The 16,304-nt window shown below is 40.9% G+C and overlaps 1 protein-coding gene across 1 annotated transcript; it reads left to right on the top strand.

The window, feature by feature from the left end:
• Positions 1–4,646: 4,646 nt before the first annotated feature.
• LOC124804915 (NADH dehydrogenase [ubiquinone] 1 alpha subcomplex subunit 13) lies at positions 4,647–16,070 on the top strand. Its single transcript, XM_047265293.1, has 3 exons — positions 4,647–4,845; positions 5,106–5,256; positions 15,774–16,070. The coding sequence occupies exons 1-3, from the start codon at positions 4,755–4,757 to the stop codon at positions 15,979–15,981; spliced, it is 450 nt and encodes a 149-aa protein (XP_047121249.1). The 5' UTR covers positions 4,647–4,754; the 3' UTR covers positions 15,982–16,070.
• The last annotated feature ends 234 nt before the right edge of the window (positions 16,071–16,304 follow it).

Genomic DNA, 16,304 nt, shown 5'->3' with positions numbered 1-16,304 from the left:
ATGTTATTAATCTGCCATTATTGCCACTCTTTTGAGTCTCTCCTTCCACTGACAATTAAAACGTTCCTCTTTGGATGTGGAAGTTTTTCTAGCCATAGCGTCTTAAGGACCTTTTCTGACTCATCTGTTCCTGCCAAAGCTTGCATCCCGTGTAATAATTGGCTATGCTTTTGACCTCCAAAATCAATTCCAGTAACTAATCTCTTAATAAGCTTATCTTTGCTTTCTTTGAATTTATTCAGTGGATGTTCCTTAGCAAACGAATATTTATACCCCTTCCATGCCATGACTAATGTCCAAATATTCTCGATGTATTTTGGTTTTAATTGTGACACTAAATGGTTAAATTTAGTCTATTCTGTAAAAATTTTGATAATGCTGAACTGTGCCTTTGCTTGATACGACAAAATTTTGGCTTTCTCACATTAAAAAGGTGGAATCTGATTGTAACTTTATTTGCTTCCAGCCAATCCTCAGGCAAGCTTCCACTTCTCACCATGTTTTCTGATTATTACGTCAGGCTCACCATTTATAGTTGTGTAACATATTTACTGGAGCTCGAAAAAATATTGCTTAATATTTTTTATTGACAGTTTCCAATAAATATCACTAACCATACACTGTTATGTGCTTTTGTTTTAATTGTCTTTTGTTGGTTTTTGGTCTTGCCAACTTCATAAACCTTAAATATTCTGTTCTGATTTCCATCATTGTGATTTCTACATATCAGCTGGTGGTGTGTCCACACTAGGCATAGGAACAGAAAGCTGGCTAAATATGGAGATAAATTCTGCCAAAAATTTTACAGAGGCGCAAACCATGTTCAGAAAGGATATATTAAATAAAGTAGGTGGTGGTGTGTTTGTGTCTGTTAGTAGTAGTTTACCATGTTGAAGTTGAAACAGATAGTTCCTGCGAATTACTGTGGGTAGAGGTTATACTCAACAGCCATACCAAAATAATCATTGACTCCTTCTATCGAGCCCACACGAATTGTAAGTAGTTGCGAAAACACAGTTGACCTCTTAGAGTCAAATAATCCTGATCTAGTAGAGAGTGTCATGACGGATACAGGTAATTTTAGCGAGGCTCAAAACCATATCAACCAAAACCACTAAAAATAAATGCAAAATATATCTAGTTGAAACAGCAGATAAAAATTCGCTAGATACCTTCCTAAGAGAGAGTCTCCATTCCTTCCAAGCTAATTATGTAAGTGTACTCCAGATATGGCTCAAATTCAAAGATATGGTATCGACAGCAATAGATAGATTCATACAGCATAAATTAATAAGAGACAGGACTGATCCACCATGGTACACAAAACACGTCAGAACACTGTTGCAAAAGCAACGAAAAAAGCATGCCAAATTCAGAAGAACGCAAAATCCCCAAGACTGGCTAAGTTTCACAAAAGCTCGAAATTTAGTGTGGATGTCAATGTGAGATGCTTTTAATAGTTTTCACAATGAAATATTGTCTCAAAATATGGTAGAAAACCGAAAGAGATTCTGGTCATATGTACACCAGTGGCAAAAAACAGTTAATACCGTCACTGCACGATAGCGATGGAAATGTTACCAATGATGGTGCCACTATGGTGGAGTTATTGAATACAGTTTTCTGTAATTCCTTCACAAAAGAAGACGAAGTAAATATTCCAGAATTCGAAACCAGAACAGCTGTTAGCATGAGTGACATAAAAATAGATATCTTAGATGTTGCGAAACAACTCAAACTACTTAAGAAAGGCAAGCCTTTTGGTCCAGATGGTATACCAATCAGGTTACTCTCAGAGTATGCAGACAAAATACCGTCTTTCTTAGCAATCATATACAGCCACTCACTTGACAAAAGGTCTGTTCCTAAAGACTGGAAAGTACCACAGGTCACATCAATATTCAAGAAAGGAAATAAGAGTAACCCTTTCAATAGCAGACCCATATCACTGACCTCAATTTGCAGTAGGATTTTGGAGCATATACTGTACTCTAACATTATGAATCACCTTGAAGAAAATGACTTATTGTTACATAACCAACATGGATTCTGAAAATATCGTTCTTGTGCAACACAGCTAGCTCTTTACTCCCATGAAGTAATGAGTGCTGTCGACAAGGGATCTAAGATCGATTCCATATTCCTGGATTTGCAGAAGGATTTTGATACCGTTCCTCACAAGCGACTATTAATCATTGCATGCATATGGAATATTGTCTCAGTTGTGTGACTGGATTCGTGAATTCCTCTCAGAGGTCAGAGTTTGTAGTGTTAGACGGACAATCATCGAGTAGATCAGAAGTGATATCTGACGTTCCGCAAGGTAGTGTAATAGACCCTCTGCTGTTCCTGATTTATATAAATGATCTAGGTGATAATCTGAGCAGCCCCCTTGGATGTTTGCAGATGATTCTGTAATTTACCATCTAGTAAAATCATCATACGATCAATTTCAATTACAAAATGATCTAGAGAGAATTTCTGTATGGTGCGAAAAGTGACAATTAGTACTAAACAAAGAAAAGTGCGAGGTCATCCACATGGGTACTAAAAGAAATCCGATAAATTTTGGGTATTCGATAAATCGCACAAATCTAAGGGCTGTCAATTCGACTAAATGACTAGGAATTACGATTACGAGCAACTTAAATTGTAAAGACCACATAGATAATATTGTGGGGAAGGCGAACACTTAGAAGATGCTACAAACCCACTAAAGAGACAGCCTACATTACACTTGTCCGTCCTCTGCTGCAATACTGCTGCTTGGTATGGGATCCTTACAAGGTAGAATTGACGGAGGACATCGAAAGAGTGCAAAGAAGGGCAGCTCGCTTCGTGTTATCGCCCAATAGGGTGAGAGTGTCGCTAATGTGATACGCGAGTTGCGGTGGCAGTCACTGAAACAAAGGCGGTTTTCTTTGTGGCGAGATCTATTCAGGAAATTTCAATCAGCAACTTTCTCTTCCGAATGCGTAAATATTTTATTGAGTCCAACCTACGCAGGGAGATATGACAGTCATAATAAAATAAGAGAAATTATAGCTCGAAGGGAAAGATTTAGGCGATCCTTTTCCCACGCGCCATTCGAGAGTGGAATGGTAGAGAAGTAGTATGAAAATGGTTCGATGAACCCTCTGCCAGGCACTTAAGTGTGAATTGTAGAGTAACCATGTAGATGTAGATAGAGGTGTAGAATTTCAGCATGACATAATTTCGCTTAGTGCAATACCAAATGGTGAAAGTGGTACAGGAAGTGGGAATTTGATACAAAAATTTAGGAACTAGCAATGATAAAGTTTAATGATGGGCAAAGCAAACTTGATAACGGGTGTGATTTCTCAGGTTTTCTGGATGTGATTGATTGCTGGTTTGCTGAAGACCTGCAAGCACACCATTAGCCGATAATTGATATTCTTCATCAATTTAAGTTCTTATTTATATACACCACAGACTTTTTCTCTACTCAGATATTTTAAAACCTAATTTATTTTTCGGTTTCAGAAAACTGTTTCCCCTTGTAGGAGCACATGCAATAGAAGAAAAATCTCAATTCTCATGGAACATTCGCAACGTGACATGAAAACAGTGAAAAATAGTGAAATAGAGACTAATAGGAGGAAAAAGCACGAAATTCACTTACATGGCGTGAGTGGAGGCGGTAAAGATAAACTAATTTCAGATGTTAGCAGACAATGTCCCCGTCCGCCGCCGCCCCTGTCCCTTCCCCTCCCCCCCCCTCCCCCCACACACACACATCTTCAAAATTAAAATTTCTTCTCAAGAAATCTTAAACTTCATGTTCTGTTCCGTCCCATCAAGTGTAACTCAACTTAAATACTTTCCTCTTGTCCAGTCTAACCTTTAATGTATTCTGCCCTCTTTCAATTCGCAGGTATAGTTACACCTAGAATTTTAAAATGACAACAGCATTTAATACTACATTTCCCATAATATCGAACATACTGTTCCCTATCATTAATTCAGTTGTTTTGTGTTTGTTTTAAAAATTGTTTTCACATCTATATGGATATAATGTGTTGCAGTTGTAGAGTAGTACATATTTGACACAACAGGGAGACACCACGAACATAAGTGATGAAATACACAAATAATTAATTAATAATGAAGTGAGTTATATTACAGAATCTCTCCATTAAGCTCCCTACGAAAATCATGTCAGTACATAAAATATTACATGTAATAAGATGGACGGTTGTACTTGGTGTAACACAGTTCTAGAGTCTAAACCGATGGATAAATAAGAGAAAACACCCAATGTAAAAGCGTTTCAGTTCGGATGAATAAAATTAGTGCACGGAAAACATTAATCAGACATGTAACAAGTTCAGTATCTTTTACACGTGGAATATATGTATCAGATCCTTCGTATCGTTGCTCGCCGTTAACAGACACAATTTGTGCAAATATTTACTGTATAGTTGTTTCAGATGTTTGATGTATTCCCTGACTTGTTCCCAACGTAAAACATTTTCTCCTAGCAATACACTGCATCTCTATGAACCATTAAGTTGGATTACAATCTAATTTGTTTTTGTACGTGGAGCTAGATTCAATCGGCCGCATTTGTGTAAAGGGGCACCGGAGATACAAGAAAAATGTTATCGTTGGAAATGTTCTATCTTTAAGTTTGTTGAGCCGTCTGCTGGGGGAGGTGGAGGTGATAGGTTTTGTGGTGTAGGTAACCGCTATTGCATAGAAAAAAAATAAAACAATATTTATTGTGAATCAAAATGTCAACAGCAAAAGTACAAGATATGCCGCCCCCAGGAGGCTATCAGTCAATAAAGTTCGCAAGGATACCTGCCAAGACATATTTTAGCGGTAACTATTATAGTGCATTTATTTGTAAAAAAGGGAAAAAAACATTGTAGTAATAAAGAGACCAAGTCGTGTATTTTTTATTGTGAAATTACTTAAGTGTACCATAAAATCAGCTTGTAGGCATGTGACATGTTGTTTCCTTGGCTATTACATTCTTGTTTATGTAATAAACATTTGGAGACATTGTACATAACTCTGCTCATCGTGTGCCAGTGGGCCTCGCATAATTAGTCAGTTACTTATGTCGTAAACACTTCCAGGTTCGACTATGATACTAGGATACTTTGGAATAACCGCTGCTGGATTGTATGCATACTACTTGAACTATCGTCTTATTCGTCGTGAGGAGATCGAGATGAGAAGTGGACGACTTGCAGTTTTTCCAATGTTGCTTGCCGAGAGGGACAGAGAGTTAGTATTGTATCGTAAACGATAAGTATTTAGTTTTATGTTGTATTATTGTGGTAAGCACACTTAGCATACTATGGTTTTGTTTACTCATATGTCAGGAGAGAACGTGAGTGTGAGAGTGTAATTTTTTTGTATGTGAATGTCTATTGTTTAATGGAATTTTTTGGAAGTCTCGGAGATGCGTTTTTGAGACCCATTGGTAAAGTTATCATAGTTCTCTATTAGCACAATGATACCAGTATATGACGACCAGAAAATATGTAAGGTGTTTGCAAGAACATATGCTTTTCAGTAGTTAACTCTGTCATCTTCATTTCAACACTACTAATTTGGTGATAACTAGCAGTTAATCGACTATATGCTGACACTGAGTGAAAACCACATTAGTGGATTCAAAGTCAGATACTCATTACAGTGCCATTCTGCCCAGGGACTGAGTATTTGTGTTGTCCTCATCATTTAGTCATTATCATTTGTGACAGTGGCTAGACTGGACTGTGTACAAAAATTGTAGGGCACTGATGACCCCGCAGTTGAGCACCCCACAGACCAAACATCTTTACAGTGACACACTTCAACCTGGACTTCACACAGATAGCACCTCACCAAAAGCCCTGCCCTATTACCTTAGTTTGCACTGTTATGTACAGTGTCTCACTCGTTGTGTTGTTATAGTATAACTGGAGCCAAGCTCAATTATTTTTCCACATTTGAACATTTTCATAGTAGAACTAGTATACTTGTGACCTTTTATGTACACACATTTAGAAGAAAACATCTGGCAGAGAGAAATATTGGAGTGCGTTACAGATAGAGCAATTAAATTATTATGCATACTGTGGTGACGAAAACTAAAAGTTTTGATTTGGATGGAGAGTCTTTGGGCATGCCTCCTTGAAGTGTGTTGAGATCCTTTCTGTTTATGTTGTATATTAATGACTTTGTGGACAGTATTAATGGTAAACTCAAACTTTTGCAGTAGACGCAGTAACATGCACAGATGAGCCAGAATATCATGCCCATTCGGTTAGTAGCAAATTGGTTCACCTTTGCAATGCAATACAGCAGAGATTGTATGTGATATGTCCATATGTAGGTCGTGTAAATCCCATACGTTATGGGCTGGTTGTTAAAGGACAGAGTTGACGCCCCCGATAGCATCCCAGGTTGGTTGAATTTGCTGGCCAAGACATTGTGAGTTGTCATGTTCCTCTAAATGCTGTAGCTTGATGGTGACTTTCTGACATGGACAGTTTTCATTCTGGAAGGTGGTATTTCCTTGAGGAAGACATCAAACATGAAGGGATGCAGGTAGTTCATAGAAATGTTCACATTGTCCATAGCTGTCATAGTACCTTCAGTGACTACTTGACTGCTGCAGGCCTTGTAGAAGCCCAGGTGAATATCCCCCATAGCATAATGAAGCCCCCATCTGCCTGTGCTATCAGGAGCCTCCTACATCTTTTGTGAATATGTGCTTGGCGAGCATGGGTCACCAAGACATTGCAGTACTTGGCACTTCCTGTGCTACTCTCTGACCATATCTTTTCTCAGACTTTTTCTAGGACAGATTCCTTACTGTCTGTCTTAGAGTTCTTGTAGAATGTCAGTTATGGTTCTTCCCTCTTTCATTATTTTACTCCACGTATTTTCCTTATCTTATGGTCAGTCCCTACATATGGGTTTGACTTCCACCTTTTCAAAATTTTTTTACGGAAGTGTGGGGTAGGTCACTTGGTACCCAGTGTGGTAGCCAGTCCATGTAGGTGTCATCTGGTACCTGTACAATGATAGCCCACTGACTACACAGGGGGCACACAACTGATGACCAAGCCGTTACCTCTGTACACATGCCAAGAAGTATATGCATGTCCATTTGGGGGCACCAGGACTCGCCATTGCTCTGGCTGGGTGGTCCCATTGGGAGAGCCCACATCTGGAGTAGGCGGCATCACTGCGGATATGTGGCACTGTGAAAAGTTATCAGCCAGTGGTCACAATGCCCCTCATCAAACAGAACAAAGTTCTTCAGTGCAGATCTTTTTGAATGTAGGAACTTCTTTCCCTTGGCCATGTCATGGGAGAAAAGCAAAACCAAGTGGTTTACGGAAACACTCCCCCCAGTTCCTGGTTTGCAGTCAGACCGGTGGAGGGTCCTTTCTCTATTAAGTCAGTTTTCTTGGTGGAGAATATTGACAACATATTTGGAGAAATCTCTTTCCTTAGAAAATTAGAAAGTGGTTCCATCTCAGTTGAAACGGTGTATCCTATCCAGTACTCAGCATTACTCTCCTGTAACACTCGGTAAGAGTCTAAACATAGTACAAGATATCATTTTTCAGCAGGACCTAACACTGCAGGCAGATAAGGAACTATGCAAATACTTGAAGAAATGTGGGATCCAGTTCATACGTCGAAGCCTGCCAGACAGCTAGATTGACATTTGAGGTATTCACCCTCAGTTTTGAGGGGAATTTACTTCCAGAAGAGGTCAAAATCAAGGTTTGCTGCTGTGATGTGAAGCTGTATTTCTACCCTTGAGCCGGCCACTGTCGCCAAGCGGTTCTAGGTGCTTCAATCCGGAATCGCGCGACTGCTACGGTAGCAGGTTCGAATCCTGCCTCGGGCATGGATGTGTGCGATGTCCTTAGGTTAGTAAAGTTTAAGTAGTTCTAAGTTCTACGGGACTGATGACCTCAGATGTTAAGTCCCATAGTGCTCAGAACGATTTTCTACCCTCGATTTGGTGCTTTAAAAAGAAATGCTTTGGACATATGTGTTCAAGGTGTATATATATATGACCCATTTTCTGAAGGCTGTGGTTGGCCACTTTGCAGAAACTCACCATGTGTACTACCTTGTAGAAATGACCTCCTTCCCTGATCCTTGAAGTGTGGTACCCTAATTAAAGAATGAAAAATCCAGGAACTGGTGGCTCCCCTCACTCAGTTCCTGCAGCATGACCTGTGGATATGTGGGAACCTTGACTCCCCGCACCTGGACAGTGACAAGGCTCCCTTTTAGGAACCATCTCCCCAGAAGTCTCCAGGCCAGTGACCCAGAAATAGCCTGTGGCAGAGGGAGCCACAGACTTTGGATCCCAGGCTGCCTGCTCCTCTGCAGTTCCTATGCACTTGTGGACAAGGCTTCACCATATGCTCGACTGCCAAATGTAGCGAAAGAGAAGAAGATGAAGAAGAAGAAATAACACTCTGGTGACCCTAGAGGTGCCATATCGCCCCACATCAGAATGCTCTGAATCGATGTTTGTTAATGTTGTTCCACCACACCATTGACGAGTGGTGTTGGTGCATGACCTTGATGAACTTCCTCCAACTCTTGAAGGTTACTGTGCATTCTGTCAGAAACTTATTCTTTCAGAGAGAGAACCTGGAGGGGTCTTTAAGCCAGTTCACACACATGTCGACAGTGAGTGAATTCTTGTCTCTACCACATTTGAAACAATAACAACAGTGCAAGTGTGCAGCAATCACCATTTGTAACATTTATTTACCCTCAAGCGGGACTCTTACATATCTTGGGATGATCGAGCATCTCCCCCCCCCCCCCCCAAATCACCCCCCACCCCCCTCCATCTCCTGTCTCCTACATGAGGATGACGGTGTGCACCACCCACTGTGGGGAAGTGCAATTTTATATGTTAAGGACCTTCTGATTGACCAGCTTCTTTCAGGTTGTGATCTTTGTCTCCTCAATGATGGCACTTCTACCCACTTCAGTGTCCTCCATGTCACCTTTTCAGCCATTTACCATATAGTTTCTTTCTCCAGTCATGTGACCTAGCTACATTGGCCGCTACATGATAATCTTTGTGATAGTGACCACTTTCCGCTTGACTTTGTCACTTCTTCATCATTGCGCAACAGACCAGTAACGACAATGGGCACTTCAGTGAGCTGACTGGCAGTTGTATATCTCTGCTGTCACCTTCATCTTCTGTCTGTCAAACTGCATCGGTGAGGTTGTGGGAGACATCTCTAATGTGATCAACTGTGCAACTGAAACTATTGTTTCCCTTTCTACACGACACTATTGGCTGTAGCCTTGGCGGGCCAAATATATTCAACAGCTATTTAGAATCGTCAAAGGACCCCGCAATATCTTCACGGGCCACCCTTATCACTTTTAAGCACTTTGTGCTAATGCTCACTATCTAATTAAACACAGGAAGAAGGAATGCTGGGATGTTCAATCTCCTCCTTGCGACACACTTTGTGACAGTGACAGCATCCTATTCTCAGCAGGCTACCTTTTGAACACACAAAAGACAAGTAAAAAACCTCTCTTTATCCTTTACCCTCATTATGCCGGATTATGTAATGAACTTTTCCCTGATGCAAACTGCTTCAGGCTCTTGACTCATCACACAGTATGCCCCTAGGTTCAATTTCAGTTCATAATCAATAATTCACCATTTACTCACAGACTGCATCTATACAGGGTCTTCAGTTGTTTTTGGCTAGAAGATGCTTATCCTCCACAGTGGCAAGATATATCATTGTCCCAGTCCTTCAGCACCAACATGTCATTGCAGTGGTTTTTTTGTGCACACATAAAGCATGTGACACTGCTAGGCACCATCGCATTTTACATACTCTCTATGACTGGGGCTTTTAAGGTCCCCTACTGTCTTTTGTTCGTCACTTTTTGTACCACTGATTGTTATGAGTTAGAGTTGGTACATCATTGAGACCCCCATGGGTCTTAAGAGAATAGCTTCTTCAGAGCTTTGTGTTGGATTTTACACTCTTTCTCATCGTCATCAATGACCTCTGTCGCCCCCCCCCCCCTCCCCCCCCCCCCCTCTCCGTGCTGTATGTTGAGAAAGTGTAGAGAACCAACATTTGAAGCTGACTGCAGAACTATTCTGCTACTGCCAACGTACATTTTGAATAAGGATCACAAAGACAAAATAAATTAGGAGTTGTACAGAGGCAAACACACAGTTGCTTTTCACGCACTGTATTTGCAGGTAGAACAATGAAGGAAACAACTAGTAGTGTTACAAGGTACACTCGGAGGTGCACTGTATGGTAGCTTGCAAAGTATGTGTATAGATGTAGGTGGTATAGCTCCTAATGTGTAGCCTTGGGTGAACATCAGCTCTAAGGTGCCATCCGAAAGGCCTTCTCTTTCACCATTTCCCATGACTTCCAAATATCTCCCTCAAAGACACGAGTCGTGCATTTCTGTTGCTGTACCACAATCCATCCTGACCTAGAATTCGTACATGGGTACACAGTTCTTCAATATTGTTGCACAGTCCCGACGTTTTTCAAATCCTGTTTGACAAGAATGTGACTTGGCTACTCCATATTAGCCAACTAAAGACTAATTGCATGTGAAAGCTTAACACTCTGTGCTTCTGTGTCCACAGCTCAGGTTGCAGATCGCGCAATTCTCCTTCGTATCTACCGGGTTCTGGTCCAGTCCCACTTGCCAAGTCTATGGTTTGGTGGTGCCTTCAGCTCTGAAATTAGTAGACCCAGTCTATCATTGTGGAGTTCGACTGGCAGCTGTCGTCTACCAGACTAGTCCCATTGACAGTCTCCTTGCTGAAGCGAGAATGTTACATCTTCAGTTCTCATGGTATGAACTCTCGCTCAACTATGCTTTGCTATTTGACACTTTTGTGATCATCAAACATACCCTACTCTTTTTGCACATGAGGGGCATCAACTCCCTAAGACCTGCCTTCACGTAGGATTACCATTTGGAATGCATCTCATAACTCTCTGCCAGGACCTCCGCCTATCCTCATTAGAGCACACTCCCTATGTTTTCTTGTTTGCACAGAAGTCTGCGAGTGGATTCCTCTCTGTACCATGTTGGAAGCAATAGAGATAAAGTGCAAAGTACACCACCCTTTGACATTTTCTTTACGTCCAGGCAGGGCACTTACTTTCCTTGAGATGACCACTTTAATCCAATGGCCCTTCCGAATCCCCACCCCAACCCCTTTTCTTCTACTTGGTGATTTCAGTGCACTCCGCCCTGTCAGGAAGTTATACTTCATATGCTAGGAACCTTCTTATTGACCAGATTCTTTCCAGTTTCAATCTGTACCTTCTTAATGAAGGTACATCTACCCACTTCCATGCTTCTCATGGCACCTTTTCAGCTATTGACCATATGATCTCTTCTCCCAGTCTCATGGCTTCGCTACTTTTGTCGCTCCACAATGATCTTAGTGACAGTGACCACTTTGTGGTGATCTTCTCACTTTCTTGTCACCACCTAATGGACCAGTAACCACAGTAGGCTCCTCGAGCAGGCAACTGGCAGATGTGTACCTTTGCTGTCACCTTCATCCCCTTCTGTTAGAGTGCAATGACGAGGTTGTGGGAGATGTGACCAATGTAATCAGCCACACGGCTGGAATTGTTCCATTTTGTACAGGCACACTTCGCCGCCGGTCAGTCCCACGGTGGAACAAAGACATTGCAATGGATATATGGGTCATTGTAGGGTCCTGTAACGTCTCAAGCAGCATTCTTCACAGCCCAGCCTCCTCACTTTTAAGCGATTCCTTGCTAAGGCTTGCTATCTAATTAAATGTGACAAGAAGCAAGGCTGGGAGTCGTCCTTGAGAACGTATGCATCTTCCTCCCAGGTGTGAGAGAAGTCCTGTACTCTTCCTGGCTGCCAAAGATAAACAACTGTTCCAGGTTTCATACTTCAGTGTGGTCTCCATACCGGTATGTCAGTTCTTGCTGAACACCTTGCAGCCCACTTTGTGGCAGCATTGATAGCCTGTTCTTACCTAGTTACCTTTCTAACACAGAAATTATAAGTTGAAAGTATCCCCCCTATATTTCACCATTGCCAAGCTGAATTATATAATGTACCTTTCACTGACTGGGAACTGCTTCAGGCTCTTGCCTCATCTCGCTGTAAGGCTCCAGGCCCTGATTTAATTTGCATTACTTTCCAGTCCTAAAGCCATGCAGAAACCCAATGACTGATTAAACTCACCTACGTGTTCGTCTCCTTACCACTTGGAATGCATATGCATCTCACAACCCTCTGTCAGGATGTCTGCATAACCTCCTGAGAATGCTTTCCTGCACACATCACTTTGATTGGTCCCAGGCTGTGCGTTAAGACTGGTCTATTCCAAGGTCCTAAAGTTTCAGTTGCTCCCAAGACATGTCAGTATTTTTTCCTTTCAGTTCTCAGAGAGTATAAGAGTGCTGCCATCATTTACACTAAAGGCTCTAAAACTTGAATGGGAGGAGCATGCTCTTACATCTCCTGCCAGTCGGGAACAACATTCATTGCTGGGAGCATGTAGTGTTTTCACAGCGGAGCTTGTAGCCATTAACATAGATCTACATTTAATTAAACAAACTTCCCTTGATTTTCATTTTAATTTGCAGGGACTCAGTGAGCAATTTCCAGGCCTTACTCACAGTTACACTTGTTGTCCTGTGATATCTGCCATTCATCACTGTCTCTCTGATGTTATCAAACAGTAGAAAATCCAGGATTGAATGTAACCATATTATGCAAAGGATAGTTGCGTTTCACCATAACGTGGAGATTTCAAGTTGCAGATCCTTTGTTGAAAAAATACACACACACACACACACACACACCTGAAGCCACACTCATGTGTGACAGTCTTTTTGTTTTGCCTATCTGTGACTTGGCATGTCCACTGTATCGTTAGTAGCAACTATCCTTTTCATAAATTTGTCTCATGGACCTTAGGTGGACTGCGTGTTTGGTTGTTTTTCTGTGTGTCCTATGTCACTTGGGTACCTCAGGGAATCAACAAGCAGACAATTTGTCTAGAGAAGCGATTTCTCATCCCAAATTCACTTTGAGAATCCCTGGTGCAGATTTGGGGTTTCTCTTGCCACAGATTAGTCCTGGGACACTCACTCGGATATGGAAGAGCATATGGTGGGCTACTGCCCCTCTAATAAACTATGGACTATCAAGGAGATTAGTGCTGCATGGTGAAAGACTCAGGGATCAGAGAGGTGTGGGTGGGATGGCTCCCGTCAAATGCGGAGTTGTTGGGATACCTTCCTGCTGTGTTACTTATTTCTGTCACTTTTTAAATTGATGGTCCAACTGATGTCCATTACATTTCAGCCTTCTCACTTTTGCTGTTGTGAATCTCCCAACTAGGAAGTATTCTTTACTCTATTGTTGTCTTCACCCTTGGGGCTGAGATGCGGGTGGGGTTTCTGTTGACACAGATGAGCTCTGGGACACTCCTCGTCTGCTGTCATGTAAGTACTGGCCCAACCCATATATTTCTCCATTAATTATTTCTCAGTCCAGGTATCAGTAGTATCTTGACTGCCTTGATTTTATTGCTCCTTCATGTTCCTGGTGGACATCACTAACTCCAGATAACATACCCGTGGACTGAGGGACTGTTGACTTTGCTGTTTAGTGCCGTAACCATCTGCTAACCTACCAGCTTCAGTGGCGTGTAGGACTTTGTTTGTGACTGAACTATGTTGCAAAAAATGGTTTGGATAACAAAAGTCATTGTGAGCCATGAACACAAAAATCTGAATCACTGTTTAAAAAAAAAATTGTAAAGTAGGGTTAGTATACTATTAATGTGGAAGTCTATTTATTTATAAAAGGTTGACAGCAACTGGTTTGTTGCGATGTGGCAGCAAGATTTATAGTGTTTTGGGAGTGGCTATTGCAGCAGTATCACATGCTTGTTACTGTTTCCAACCAGCAGGTTTGTTTCTGACGTGATGTTGAGGTGGATATGCAACAATTTTCCAATCTGAAGTTACTACTGTACAATTTGCAAATGTGATTGATGAGGTGTGTTCACTTGTACTGAAGAAAATGTACTCTATTCTTCTTCTCTAGCTCCTTGCTTTATTTAAATGAACATCATCTCTCGCCAGGATGTTGCAGTTTCGTTTTGCCACTCTGTGTGATGTAGAATATTAACTTACTGAATTTAGTCCTATTACGTATCTATTTAGCAGCACTGTCAGTGCTAAAGTGAATCTGAGTGGTGTTCAGACCATCAAATATTTGTACTTGCCTGCCACATTTCATCCTTTCTTATGGGTGTAATCTACATCTATACTCTGCAAGCCACCTTACTTCTGATATCACATGAGAGAGGACAAGAAAGGTAATAGTGCTGTGTCAGAGTGTGCAGTGCAGACTGATATCACTATGAGCGTCAAACATATCAGTTAGCCATACATAACAAAATCTTAAAGACAATGGAAGTTGCAGAATTATGGAATATGTGTTGAGTGTATGTATGATGGCTTTTATTAGGGAAGGGAACAACATGAGTTTAAGAGTGAACGCACATCCCATAAACACAGACTGTGGTGAATATCCTTTATTTGTGAGACGCTAATGTTACTGATAGTGAGACCAAGATTGATGCCATGTATCTTGATACAGATGGACTTGTTAACTGTACCAGATGCCTTTTATATTGATAAAATCAAGAGTGCGCCCAGGATCTGAACTTGGAGGAGGGTGAAATAGTTCAGAAATTTCATGACAACTGGTTCTGGGTACGCATGCTACTAATCAGCATTCACTACATGTCCTACCTCTCTTCAAATAGGTGTTGAATTGATAAGTTTGTATTCGGGGTGTAGCAGGATGCGACTTCAGTTTGACTTTTTTTCAGGGGAGAGGGAGCTTCTCTTCCCTCCCACACTGGGTATGCCCACAGATAGAATCTTAACTGCTCCATTTTCAAGCCATAAATTGAATAATGTAACACCTTGCAAGAAAAGCAAGCTTTAGTTCACTTCTAATAGGCCAATTCTCAACTGAAATAAAATTAAATATATTCAGTTTCTTACAGAGAGTTCTGTTGACACTTACATTGTACTAGAAAGAGTGATTTTGTAGTCTCATTATGTAAGATTTGTAAATAATTAAAACACACACACACACACACACACAAACTTGCTGTGAGGGCGGGGGGGGGGGGGGGGGGGGGGTCTCTGTATCAGTTGTAGATTTCTGAGCCATAGGTGCAGTTGTATCAGAAGGGTATCTGTGGAGAGGCCAGACTAATGTCTGACTATTTAGAAGCAAGTTGTGATCAGGAAAAAAAATCTGATTGTCTATAGGTTTGAGTATGAATACTATGTACATCAGTAATGCTGGTAGGGTTAGGAATTAGGAAAGATAAAAGAGCGGCTTGAAGTTAAATATAGGGGGTATTAGTCAGGACAGTGGCACAACAGAATTTCTGGTTGGGTGAGTACAGGAGTGAGCTTTCCTGGCTGCAGATCTGTGTAAGAAAATTCCATCCTCTGCAGCCTGCTGCTTTTCTCTCATAGCTGCTATTTATTTGATCCCAACAGCTTTTAAAATTTGTGCACTTGAAATAAACTCTGTGCAACAGTGAAAAACATGTGGGGAAGACAGAACTAACAGAATGCATTAAGAAATTTTGCTTATTTAGTTAGTAGTAAATGGCGTTTTGCTGTTTTCTAAGACTCCTCAACAATTAAGCTTTTACATTTCAGATACTTGAAACAACTCCGACGTAACAGAGATGAAGAAGCTAGTCTCATGTCTAAAGTAGAAGGCTGGGAAGTTGGTACATACTATGGAGAGCCGGTATATAAAACTCTTCCAAAAGACACTTTAGTGGACCCAATGTACCAAGAATATTATGCTCATTCCTCATATGGAGATGCAGTTCGACGTTACAACCTGAAGAATTGGTCATAAATGTATTAAGAAGATACATTTTAAATTAGTACTTGTACATGTACATGTTGTGGCAGTGTAAATATATAATAAATGTGTAACTTCTATAATTGGAATACTTAACTAGCAAATGATAGTTTGGTTCATGACATATCGAATTGTGGCAAGAACAGTGACTTATCTCAACAATGCAACTCTTCCGGAAACTCAAAGAAATAATTATGTAAAACCTATATTGAAATAGTATAAGCCTCCTTTAAATTTCAAGTAAGTACTGTTGGCAGTACATTGTGTTATATTTTTCATGCGCGTTATGCACTTCACACATTTTTCAGTGACCTAAG

This window comes from Schistocerca piceifrons, chromosome 7 (assembly GCF_021461385.2).
Source record: "Schistocerca piceifrons isolate TAMUIC-IGC-003096 chromosome 7, iqSchPice1.1, whole genome shotgun sequence".
Classification (NCBI taxonomy): domain Eukaryota; kingdom Metazoa; phylum Arthropoda; class Insecta; order Orthoptera; family Acrididae; genus Schistocerca; species Schistocerca piceifrons.
The sequence above is the reverse complement of the archived record's forward strand: the minus strand, read 5'-3'. Positions and strand labels throughout refer to the sequence as shown.